The sequence below is a fragment of the Aegilops tauschii genome, chromosome 6 (genome assembly GCF_002575655.3).
Source record: "Aegilops tauschii subsp. strangulata cultivar AL8/78 chromosome 6, Aet v6.0, whole genome shotgun sequence".
Taxonomy (NCBI): domain Eukaryota; kingdom Viridiplantae; phylum Streptophyta; class Magnoliopsida; order Poales; family Poaceae; genus Aegilops; species Aegilops tauschii.
The window spans coordinates 123,788,276-123,801,140 of record NC_053040.3 but is presented as its reverse complement, the minus strand read 5'-3'; the positions used below and the strand labels follow the sequence as shown (position 1 = coordinate 123,801,140).

Sequence of the window (12,865 nt, the reverse complement as noted above, 5' to 3'; positions counted from 1 at the left end):
GGAGTGATGTGATGTTCTTCAGAACCCATTTGAACTTCATTGTGCACAGGGGACTAAGGGATATGTCACAGTGGCATGAACAAAGGAGAGTTGGGGTGCTGACTTTCCCAAAAGTCATCATTCATCACAGGCGTGGTGCTCCCAATGTCCACGTCTTCATCTTCTTCACTTATTTCTTCAACGTCTGCCTCTTCAGCTATGAACTAAGGCACTGGCGATGAAACAACAGTAGTTGAAGGGATATCATCCACTTCAATGTCTTCGTCCAACTGCTCTGATGAAACAGCAGAAGGAACATCTTCATCAGATCCACTTGGGATCTCAAAATCTTCACCAAAAGGAATGATTTCCTTTGATGGCATGCTGGAGACAGGAACAACATCAATAGGATTCTCAAAAGAGCTTGTCAATGTTTTCATCTTCTTCGGGGCTGAAGAATCTGATGAAGTTGATGCTTTCCTTTTCTTCACTGCTGCTCGCTTCGCAGCCTTGCTTTTCTTCGCTTCTGATGCAGAAGGAAGAACTGGACTTGGTGTTGGTGCAGGAGGAACAGAGAAAATTGGTACATTTACCTCAGGCACAATTGATGCAGTTGGCCTGGTTGGTTTAGTTTCTTCAGGCTCAGCAGTTGATGGCTCAGCTGGCCTGGATTGTTCCTCAGGCGCAACACTAGTGGTTGCCCTGGCATTTTCATCAGCGGCTGGAATGTAGTCATCAGCCCTGGTACTAGCAGTTTCATCAGTAGCCTGATTTCATCAGCGGTGCTGGCATGTTCTTTAGTTGGCTGAGCAGATGCTTCACCCAGAGGAGATTCAGTTCTTGAAGCAAATTTTTTAGTTAACTGGACAAATCTGACCTTGGCTCCTAGCCTGTCAGCATAGTAGCGATCAAATTCATCACTGAGATTCTTGATCTCTGATTGCAGAGCTACAAGTTCATCATTTGTCATGTTGACAACATTTTCCTTCAGAAAGCGCTCCTTTCTGTATTGAGCTTTCTTCAGCTGCCTGGCCTTCTCATATTTCCATTTCTCTTCGCCTATGAAGGTGGTCAGCATGTTACTTTGGCCAGGAGTGAGCTTGAAGTTAGGCACGGGCGTGTTGGGGTCCTTGTGCCAGAGATCAATATACTCAAGGATCAATTTTGGATCCAGCAGGAGAGGAACTTCATTTCATTTGGCTCTAGCGGCCTTTTGCTGTCTATCTCTGATGATTTCGGCAAGTTCCTCATCATCAGCTTCATCATCACTGGACGGTACTTGGAAGGCGACCTGCTTCTTATGAGGACTTGGTCTAGTGCCTTGTCCAGCAGTGGCCTTGGTCTTCAGGAAAGCAGGGCCTGTTGAGGAATTTGGAGGAGCTGAAGAACTTGCAGAAGCATCTGAGGCAATTTATTTGCCTAAGGTCCCTTGACACGAGGCAAGATGCACAGGTGCTGTGGACTTTGCTGGAGGAGCTGAGGACTTTGGAGGAGCAGGAGCAGCATGAGGAATTGGTCGTGAGGGCTTTGCAGAACTGGGCAATGAGGGCATTGAAGCAGAAGCACTGGGCTTGTGTGCGGGCTTCTTTGGCATAGCCTTCTTGGGTTTGCTAGCAGAGGCCTCAGTAGTGGCAGCAGCAGAATCCTCATTGAATTTCTTCACTGCCTCTTTTACCATTTTGGCCAGTTTAGCTTGACGCTTGGACCATTCAGCGGGAAAATCCTCACCGCGTCTGATGCTTGAGGGATCAGCTTCTTGGCCAGGTGCCAATGGAGGTCTTGGGCATGGAGGGTGTACAGCGAATTTCTTCATGTACTTTGGAGTGACATAGCGATATTCCCTCCATTCTCTGGCCCATCTCCTCTCTATCTTCTGAATGCGCACTTTGCGCTCATTCTTCATTTCATGAGGAGTGCAGTATCCTGCATAGATGTCATCAGGAATCTCAAACGCAGTGTTGACTTCAGGTTTCTTCCCTCCCTTCTGAGGTTTCTTGCCGTCAGCCATTTTCTTCAGCTGAGGAATCTGAACAACAGAATTCTCTAAAGAGGTATGCAATTTTTCTTCGAGGAACGCTGCAAATGAGTTAAGTTGATGAGAACCTAGTGATTCAGCAGCGGACATGTGTACCTGTGAACAGAGTATAGGTGCGAAGAATTTGGAGGTCATATGCGTTCTCAGAAGATTTTGCAAAAAAGAACAAGTTTGCGGAATTTGACCAGATGTGTCTTGAGGAATTTCACTAAGCATTCTTTGTCTTAGGTTCCAGAGTTGTATGGATTGAAAATCCACACAATTGAGGAATCGTGAAGAGAAACGTTGCTTAGGGAAACAGATCAAGAACACATGTTTGAGTGAGGTGTTTAGAGTGTGAAGATTGAAGAATAAAACACCTTTTGAAGATTTTGTAGAAAACATAAGAATCAACAAGGGCAATAAAAATGACTTTTAATTACTCTTGACGAAGAACTCGACGAACTAAGAATAGTAGATTTGAAGCTCGTCGGTTCAGATCTTCCACGCCCTAACTTGGCAAAGGAAGACAGCTATGGCGGCGGCGGAGTGAAGAAATCCGCGGCCGGCGCGAGTACGACGGTGACGAGGTCGAGGCAGCGAAGCTCTTCCTCACCAGCGACGATGGAAGTAGCGGCGGCACTAGGTTTTGAGAGCTCGAGCGAGGGAGTGAGGTCAAGCGGAGTAAAAACAGTCTGAGGAGGGTGAGGGGTATTTATAGCCAAGGTGACAAACCGCTCGCCCGAGGAAAATGGACGAACGTGCCCGCGACCCTTCATCCTACGCCTCAGGCCAAACCCTTCGACCCATGTCAAACAGGCCGAACGCCCGAGGACCCCTTAGTCCAGGACTCCCTCAATCATCTTTGGTTGTACTGACCAACGTTAAAGTGATGAATTTTCCTACATGATGAGTGAAGAATATCAAATGTCTATGATGGGAGAATCGAAATTCTTCTTCGGTCTTCAGATTCGTCAATAGCGCAATGGCATATTCATATCTCAGGAGAAATACCTCAAGGATGTATTGAGGAAATTCGGCATGCAAGATTGCAAAGGCGTCAAAATCCCTATGCCCACAAATGGCCATCTATGCCCTGATGAAAATGGTATTGACTTCGATCAAAAGGTATACCGCTCCTTGATTGGCTCTTTATCGTATTTATGTGCATCTAGGCCGGATATTATGCTTAGTGTTTGCATGTGTGCCCACTTTCAAGCTACACCGAAGGAATCACACCATAAGGCTGTGAAGCATATTCTTTGATATCTAGCTCACACTCCAACTCTTGGATTATGGTATCCCAAGGGCTCGACTTTTGATCTCATTGGATATTCAGACTCTGACTATGCTGGTGATCGTGTGGACTGCAAGTCAACATCAAGCACATGCCATTTCCTCGGACGATCCCTAGTCTGTTGGTCCTCGAAGAAACAGAACTGCGTATCACTCTCTACTGCTGAAGCTGAGTACATTGTTGCTGGTTCGTGTTGTGCTCAATTGCTATGGATGAAGCAAACCCTCAAGGACTACGACATCAATGTGAAGAATGTGCCACTCTATTGTGACAATGTGAGTGCCATCAAGATTGCTCATAACCCAGTTCAGCACTCGAAGACAAAGCACATTCAGATTCGTCATCATTTTCTTCGTGATCATGTGTTGAAGGGCGACATCTCTATCGAGCACGCGAAGACTGAAGAACAACTAGCCGATATCTTCACAAAGCCCTTGGATGAGAATAGATTTAGCAAGTTGCGGTGTGAGCTAAATATCTTATAATCTTCGAATGTCCTTTCAAAAGGACACACATCCTAACACTTATGCAAAACTGATGACTTAGATGTGCAACACACGAAGAAACTGTTTTTCTTCAATCAATGAATACTAACACTCTAAGTGTGAAGAAATTAATGAAGAATTTGATTCTTAGAGCCCTACGACAATTGTACGCGGTGTCTGAAATCAGCATTCGTATACGGTGGGTTACGCCACCAACAAAAGTTGAAAATCTTCAATTTGAGTTTTTTCTTTGAAATTCCTGACTTGTTCAATTTCTTCAACTTTGCATTGTCTTCACTCTTTCCGTTGTTTTTCTTCATTGGCTATATAAATTTATATATGAGTTTATGTCCTCTACAGCATTCACTTATTGCTAATTCCTCAAGTTGTTTTTTCTGCTAAGTGAATGTGATCGGACCCTTCCCCCTCTATGCTAAACTCAACCTAGTCTGTTCACAAATTCTTCATGTGCGTTCTATTTTAAACCCGTTCAAAATCTTCACTGTGTCCTTGTCAGCTGAAGAATTTGCGACCGAAACCTTAAAATATTCTAATCTGAATTTTTGGCTTTTGCCGCTCAAACCGTTCCACATTCCTCGGGCGGGCGGTGCATAAGATGCTGAGGACGAGATGAATGTCAGAGGCGGTGCCGTGTGGAGAAGCTCCTTCCTGCTGGCAGGACCGCCCCGGACTAAGTCCATGCGGGCAGCCACAAGATCGTCCACGAGGTTGTCGAAAGACTCCTCCAGAGCCTTGAGATACTCCACAACCATCTCGATGGCTTCATCTCACTCTCCCCGATGGCAGGCGAATGCATAGTGGCAAGTGTATGGCACATGGCATGGGAGGTAGCGGTAGCGACGAGTCTTCATCATAGGAAGAATGTCCCAAGGCGAGCTATCGCCTCACGGGCAGCCATCTGCATGGCATGCCTCTCCGTAGGCATGGCCCTTCCCACAAAACGGAAGTGGCGAGATGCAGAACGTCCTCCCTTGAATTGCACCACGGCTTGGTGCATAGACACGTCGTCGCTGAGCTTGTGTTGATAAAGCGTGAACTCCGGACGAGTCGCTGGCCCGATCGCGAGCTTGTTGATGGAAACGAGGAGTTTGACAAACCCCTCGGGCACGTTCGTGAACACTCGAGTCTCGCAGTTGCTGCCAGCCATCTACAAAAGTAGGCAAAAATTCGGAGTAGTCAAGTCATAAATTTATGATGACCAACAGAAAATAGCTACAATTGCAAAATGCTGAAAAAGCACAAAAGACGCTAATAACTGATTAGCGATCGCACCTAGTGGCTTCCTACAGTCAGCCTGGCTCTAATACCAAGCTTGTCACGACCGGTTTTTCAATAAAATATTTATTGAGAGACCGATCCCTTTTACGGACCAGTAGAGAAGAATTCCTTCTCACTGATAGACAATACCTTGGTCACAAAAGAAAAATACCAGGAGTACTGAATATAATACAAGGTTGAGAGGAGACTGCTCAACAATTTATTACATGCACGCCGATAAAACATAACGGCGGATACGGTGGCATAACTACTAACTCACGATAACAACGGTGGTGGAAATATCACCGCGAAGTGGGTGATATGACTCCTGAAAACTACAGCTCTTCGAGCATCGGAGTGAGGCTCGATGAGACTTATTGCGGGTGGCGGAAGCGTATATGATACAAGTGACCAATATCCAGGATCGCACGGGACTGACTGGGATTCCTCTAGGCGTCGGACTCACTATCAAACTCTTCATCCATGAGATCGCCTTCGTCAACATCTGGCCAAATCAACAAGCCAGGTGAGTACTATGAAAGTACTCGCAGGACAGTTCGGACATAAGATATAACAAATGTAAACATGAAGCATATGAATAGATTAACAAGTGCGTTCAGACATAGAGATAACGATGCATGGGAAAATAATAGAGAAGTCGGGCGGTAGTCCTCCCGAAATCCCAAAATAAATACTGGGTGCCAAACGAGGGTCTGAATGACTCCTCGAGAGGAAACTGCAAGAATAATAATACCGGTGCCAAACGAGGGTCTGAATGACTCCTCGAGAGGAAACTGCAAGAATAATAATACCGGTGCCAAACGAGGGTCTGAATGACTCCTCGAGAGGAAACTGCAAGAATAATAATGCCGCAGTCGGGCGTCGGGGCGACACCACATAAAGGGCTTATAACAGAAAAAGAAAGACAATGCGTGCCACAGTCGGACGTCTGAGCGACATCACATAAAGGGCTTATATTGAAAGTAAGAGACAAACATGCCACAGTCGGACGTCTGAGTGACATCACATAAAGGGCTTATATTGAAAGTAAGAGACAAACATGCCACAGTCGGACGTCTGAGCGACATCACATAAAGGGCTTATATTCATAACATAGTAACTCATAAATCTTAAATCATATCAAGAGAGAAATCAGACATGAGATAAACAACCGGGTTAGTCCATCCACAGGAAAAACGTTCAGCTAAGTTTACTACTTATGCTCGCTTACCGGAAAGAAGAATATACCACGAGGCTACGACATAGACATGGATACGCTGATCACGTTACTGGACCATGGATACGATGACTTGGAAGGATTTGACTCTGCAGAGTTTGTACTTTAACCACAGCCAACGGATTTCAGTAGTCACGGGGACTAGTTCCGTTTACGGTGTTTTGGAAGAAACACGTCTAACCAGTACACACCCATTCAACATTCCGAAGCCAGGAATCACCCTCGGCAACGTTCAAGAAAAACCTTGATACGGGGAGGCTACAACCTCGCGTAGCATGGGATCAAATTTATATACGCGCGCTCTAAGGGGTGCCCCCCTCTCGGTCCCAACCAGAAACACCCATGCCCCCTGACCGGATGACTGGCTTTAATCCAGGGCCATGGAACCCTCATCCCGCCCCCTCCATTTGGTGTGTACACGGAAAGAGGTTACCAACTTACTACACCGCATTCTTGGCAGAAAACATGTGGCGGCACGGAAAGGGGAAGAACGATAACGTGACTCAGTTCACGTTAACGTCGGAATTTATCGGATAACATAAGGCTAGCATCCTACAACAATACCACCTTACTGCCTTTCATGTCACCACATGACTAGGCCATCTCTCATCAGAGATCACAGTAACTTTGGAGCACACGGATAGTTGCCTTACATGCAACGAGATGCTCACCGATGCTCATATGCCATGCACAAACCATTCAAGCAAACATGCAAAACACCCATCATATCAAAGGTTCAAACATGCTTGCCTGGTTCGGAGAAGTCGGAGTCTAGCTCGGCGAAGTTCGCGGCTCCGTCACCTCTCCCGGAACCTACGGTATAGCGAAAAATGCATACTAACATGAAAACCAACGCGTGCATAAAAGTTGTTCCAAAAAATTTCCAAATAAATCCCATAAAAAACTAGACCAAATTATAAGACTGCCAGAAAAAGAATCACTCAAAAATCACTTTTTATTAAAAAGTTATAAGGGTTTCTGTCTAGGGACTCATCTGTAATGAAACAGAAAAGTTCCAGGGGTTTAACTGAGAAAACAGAAAACGGTTCGAATAGAAATGCGCAAGCCCACAGAGAAAACGTACTCTGCCCGAAGGCGCCAACAGAAAGCGGTTCGAGGGAGAAGAGAATAGAGGCTGACAGGGGGGGTCCACATGTCAGGTTTAAAAAGTTCGCCGGCGCCCGAAGACTGCGGTGGTCGCCGGCGTCGAACCACGGCGAGACAGGGAGATCGGAGTGTACCAAGAGCTTCAGCGTGTCCTTCCGCATCGGTGGGTGGTGGACTTGGGCGTCGGGGAGCACCACGTCGACGGCGACACTTTCTCCGGCGGACGGCGGCTCGGGCGATGGTGGGGAACCCTGGTGGTGTGCTGCAAACTTCGAATTGAAGCGCGGGTCAGAAGGAGGGATGCACTAGAGAGCTACTGGCAAGAGATGGGAGGCAGAGGGGCACGCACGGGCGCGAATCGAGCTAGATCCCGTGGCGGGTCGCGGCGGCCGCAGTTGAGGAAGGAGACTTCCTCGGGGCTCTTCCAGTGGCTAGGCAGGGTCTTGGTGGAGTGCAGAGGTGGTGTGGGTTCGAGTTGAAGCTCGGGGCCCCTATTTATAGGCGGATCGAGGGGGGTGGCCGTGAACGGAGAATCTCCGGCGAGCAATTACGGCGAGGCAGCGGATTGGCAGGGGGTTTAGGTGGCCAGGCAGCATCAGTGGGAGTTACTGGTCCCGTTCCCCCGCTAATCCCGGTCGGTCTTGACGTAATGGCGCCGGTCCACGGTGGGGTGGCCGCACGGGCATGACGGCGGCAGAGAGCGCGCTCCGCGCCCAGCGGTTCACGACGAGGGTGGCAGCGCGCACTTGGGAGTGGGTGGCCACGCGGCGGCCTCCGGTGGCTTGGGCGGCGCTGGGTGGCGCCGTCTGTGCTGCGCCTCTCTCTGGCGGCCGTCTTTCTTGTCGGAGGGGACGGTGATGATGGTCAGCGGTCCCGGCAACTTCAACGTGTTGTAGGCATAGTGTGACGCCGCCATGAACTTGGGCAGCGCTCGGCTGCCAAGGATCCCATTGTATGGCAAGGGGATCTTGGCAACATCGAAGACGATCTTTTCCGTCCTGTAGTTCAGCTCACCCCCAAACGTAACGGGCAGCGTGATTTTATGTTTAGGCTGGCTCCTTCCCGGGTTGACCCCTTGAAACGTGCCCGTCTCTTTTTTTTGAAAGCTTGGGACAGTGAGGGCAACCCCCCACTAACTTTTGTATTACATCTCAAGACACAAGATTACATGGGATAGAAATTACATAGGGATAGGAGGAGTTAGAGTATCCCTATACATCAAAGGTATAGGTTTGTAAACTACATCAGGCGAACTACCTGATCAACAAATGGCACTAAGGCCTCTTTGATCCTGTGTCTCATCATGCCAAAGTCCATTTTGAATCTCTGGCTCCACCCATCGACGGTCGGCGCCACACTTCTAAACAGTTTATTGTTACGTTCCTTCCATATGCTCCAGGAGGATACGATGAAGACATCCATGAACATTGGCCCGACCCACGTGTTTTTAGCTGCATGCAAAAGTTGCGCCCGGTTGCCATGCATTGGCCATGCGATCCCCAGCTTCCCCCAACATGTTTTACTGAACACACAGTGGAAGAACAGATGTTCCACCGTTTCCTTGGGTGGCTGGTGACATAGCAGGCATGCATAGTTGTCATCCCTCAGCTTCATGTGTTTCCTCTTGAGCAGCCCCCGAGTGTCCAGCCTATCCGCAAGAAGCAGCCATGCAAAAACCTTCCATTTGTTGGTGCACTTTGCTTTCCATATCCATTTAAACACATCATCCGCTTCCATGTCCCGAAAACAGTGCAGATAGAACTTACTGGAGGCGAGCTCCTCCAATCCCCAGACCGGGTGCCAGGCATCATTCACCTCCATGAGCTCCAGCGAAGCCAAAGAGGTTTGTAGATCATCGAGCTCACCTCTAGCTTGAACCGAAAGCGGCAAGTAAAAGTTTTGGCCGAGTGTAGGCGACGTCAGGAGCACTCTGACAGATATGTCATCGTGTTTAGCGAAGGAGAAGAGACGGGGGTGACTATCAGCCAGTATATCACCATGCCAGGCATCTTTCCAAAACAAGGTTGAACTCCCATCTCCCACCTCAACCGAAGTGATTGCTCTGTAGGTTGGCGCCAGGTTCATGACATCCTTCCACCAGAACGACCCACACGGACCCGAAGCATGCGGGACCAAGCCGTCATAGTATGTGTTCCAAACAAGATCAACCCATGGAATGTCCATGCGGTTATAGAATTTGTGCAGTTGTTTGAGCAGCAGGCCCTGGTTTTGGATCTTCAAGTCAAGCACCCCGAGTCCTCCCTTGTGCTTGGGCCTGCAAACTAAATCCCAAGCCGCCATGGAGACGGCTTTCAAGCCATCATCCGTGTTCTTTGCCCAGAGACAGTATCGCCGCAGTTTATCCAGATGATCTAGTATTTTCGGCGGGAGCCTGATGGAACACATCGCATAGATCGCAAGGGAGGTAACCACCGAGTTCACCAGAGTAAGCTTCGAACCAAGGTCAAGCAAAGAGGCTGCCGTAGAGAGTTTGTGCTCAACAGACATTACCAGCGGCATGAGGCCTGCGACCGTCGGCCTGGCCGTTCCCATGGGCAACCCTAGATATGTAAACGGCATGGACCCAATGGAGCAGCCAAAAACCTGCGCCAGACGCGAGGTGGTGTCCGCAGCTATGTTGGCTGTAATAAGAGTTGATTTCTGGAAGTTAATGCATAGCCCCACTAACGACGCATAGTCTTGTAGGATGGACTTGATGGTTTCAGCTTGGCTCTCATCAGCAGGCATCACAAGGATTGTGTCGTCGGCGTACTGGATCACAGGGTAATCTTCCTCCTGGGCGGGGATGGGCAGCTGGAGATCCCCCGCTCTATAAGCGGCATTGATGGCAGCTTGCAACAGATCGGCTACGAGCACAAAAATAAGAGGAGACAACGGGTCTCCTTGGCGCACGCCACGCAAGCAGAAGAACTGTTTGCCCGGGGTCCCATTGAGTAGAACCGAGGACTTGGCCGTCGAAAACAGGCATTTGATCCACCCAAGCCACCGATCATCAAAGCCCATGCACTTCATAATCTCCATCATCTGGGCTTGTTCGATCGTGTCGAAGGCTTTAGCAAAATCCAGCTTCGAGATCGCGATCTCACGCCCCGAGGCTTGACACTGATGAATGAATTCGTACGCCCATGCAACACAGTCTTGAATCGATCGGCCTTTCAGAAACCCATACTGATTTCGATGGATAATCTTGAGGATGACTCGTTGTAAACGGTTAGCGAGGAGCTTGGTCAGAATCTTGAGGCAACAGTTCAATAAGGTAATTGGTCGATAGTCATTAACAGTTTCCAGCGATTGGATTTTAGGGATAAGAGCGATAAATCCGGTGTTCAGGCTCTCAAGGTCCAGAGTACCTGCATGAAACTCAAAGCAAAGCCGATAGAAATCTCCCTTAATGATGTGCCAGCACGACTTGATGAAACTACGACTGAAACCATCCGGGCCTGGAGCACGATCGGCCGGCATCTCTTTTGATCACCTTGTCAATTTCCTTGTGGGTGAAAGGAGCAGACAGAGCTTGAAGCCCTTCTACCTTTTTGATGATCCGAGCCAAGTCAAATTTCATGTCGGTCTGGTTGGAGCACCCTAGTCTTTCCTTGAACGCCTGAAGAGCACAGCCTCCTTGCCCACGTGATCATGTATGACCGAGTCATCGGGTAATCTGAGAGATGCAATACTGTTTCTACGGTACCGCTCGGTGGCCACTCTGTGGAAGAATTTCGTGTTGCCGTCTCCAAATTTGAAGTATCTGAACGTGCAACGCTTATTCCAATAAGCTTTCTTGCAGTCCAACAGATGAAGAATATGTTGTCTCAGGATCAATCTGAAGTTGATCTCAGGAACAGACAGTCTTCTCCTCTCCTCTAGTCCATCAATCTCCAAGAGGGTCTTGTTGCAATTGTCGATGAGCATCGAAAGCTTGGAGATTTGCTTGCTCCACTTCTTCAGGTCATAGTGCAGTGTTTTAAGCTTCTTGCATAGCACCGCGGCTGCGTTCGGGGCATAGCAGCGTTTGGCCCACGATCGTTTAACCACGTCAAAAAACCTAGGTTGTTTGATCCAGTAATCTTCAAAGCGAAAGATTTTCGACTTGGGTATTTTGGATTGTATGCTGACATAACAAGGGACATGATCGGACGTGGGTTTACTCAGAGGCATAACAACAGTGTTGGGATACTTCGCGGCCCAATTAACAGAAGTAAAATGCCAATCGAGTTGCTCAAGCAACGGATCCGATTGCATGTTACTCCAGGTGAACGAACGCCCCTTGATCGGTAACTCAACTAGGGACTGACTTCTGATGAACTCATTAAAGATCACGGTTGATCGGTGCCCGTCTCTTCGAGGTCTTCATCAGGAATCTGCAGCTTCTTGATCACGGCGGGCGAGGTCAAATTCAGACCGGCGCCACCGTAAATCAGCAATCTGGTCACTTTGAGGTTGCGTATTGTTGGTGATACCAACAACGGCAAACACCCGACCGCAGTTGTGCGGTCAGGGTGATCCTCGGTGTCAAAGACGATGGGCGTGCGGGACCACTTCAGTGGCTTCTGGGCATCGAATGATGGCTCCGCCACAGTGACCTCTCACACCCACTGCTCTAGCTGGCGGTGTGATATATGCAATGAGGCGCCACTGTCGATGCACATAGCCTCTGTAGCCTTCTGGAACTCGTGCTCGCCGGACTCGTCGTCCTTGTCGTGATCATCATCTTCCTCTTTCTTGTCACGGCCCCGAGCGGGCCTCTCTTGTTGGTTATCTTTGCCGCCGCGGCCCCCTTGGCCGCCACGCTTCTTGCCAGACCCCTCAGCACCATCCTGGCCCTTCTCCTTGTCTCGCCTCTCATATTCAGCCTTCTGCTTTTCTGCAAGCAGCTCAACTTGCCGGGAGTTTTGGAGGTCATGGCCCTTGGTGCGATGGATCTTGCAGTACTGCTTGTCGTAGCCTCCTGGCTTGCCGGCGGCTGCCAGTGCCAAGCAGGTGGCGCACCCGGCAACCTCCTTGCCGGGGTCGTCAGCCTCGGCCTTTTTGGTGGCGCCAAGCTCGCTGGATCCCTCAACGGAAAGCACAGTCTTGCCCTTGCGCTTCCTGTTGCGGTGCCGGCCCTTTTTTGTCGGGGCGGCGGTGTCTTCGTCTGTGGAGTCGGTTTCCGCAACGGTGTCCTCGCCGGGGTACTTCCTCCCCTCCTCAGCTCGAGCGCATCTATCAGCCAGAACAGAAAGTTCGGCCACATCTTTGACCTTGTTCATCGTCAACTCTTCACACATCTTGCGGTTGCGCACATTCTGATCGAATGCGCTGATAACGGGGGCGGGATGAACATCTGGGATGTTGTACTGCACCCGGCTGTGACAACCTGGTTTTTGCCCTCTTCTCTTTGCCTAATTTTCAGTTGGTTTGGTTTTGAAATTTGGAGTTTTGAATCTTTTAAGATGGACTTAAACACTTGG

The 12,865-nt window shown here is 49.0% G+C and overlaps 1 protein-coding gene across 1 annotated transcript; it reads right to left on the bottom strand.

The window, feature by feature from the left end:
* Nucleotides 1-203: 203 nt before the first annotated feature.
* On the bottom strand, nt 204-11,327 carry LOC141025882 (uncharacterized). The gene is made up of 4 exons (XM_073501816.1): nt 11,093-11,327; nt 8,655-10,768; nt 843-1,108; nt 204-363 (listed from the first exon to the last, which is right to left on the bottom strand). Exons 1-4 carry the CDS (start codon nt 11,325-11,327, stop codon nt 204-206), a joined length of 2,775 nt encoding a protein of 924 aa, XP_073357917.1.
* Nucleotides 11,328-12,865: the final 1,538 nt, after the last annotated feature.

Excerpts from the sequence above, each read along its gene's own strand:
- LOC141025882 (XM_073501816.1), bottom strand. The coding sequence starts at position 11,327 with ATGCTCATCGACAATTGCAACAAGACCCTCTTGGAGATTGATGGACTA. Across the intron at positions 1,109-8,654 it reads TAGTGCCATTTGTTGATCAG|GACCCCAACACGCCCGTGCC; the intron begins GTAGTTCGCCTG and ends CTCTGGCACAAG. Across the intron at positions 364-842 it reads GCCAAGGTCAGATTTGTCCA|CATGCCATCAAAGGAAATCA; the intron begins GTTAACTAAAAA and ends TCCTGTCTCCAG.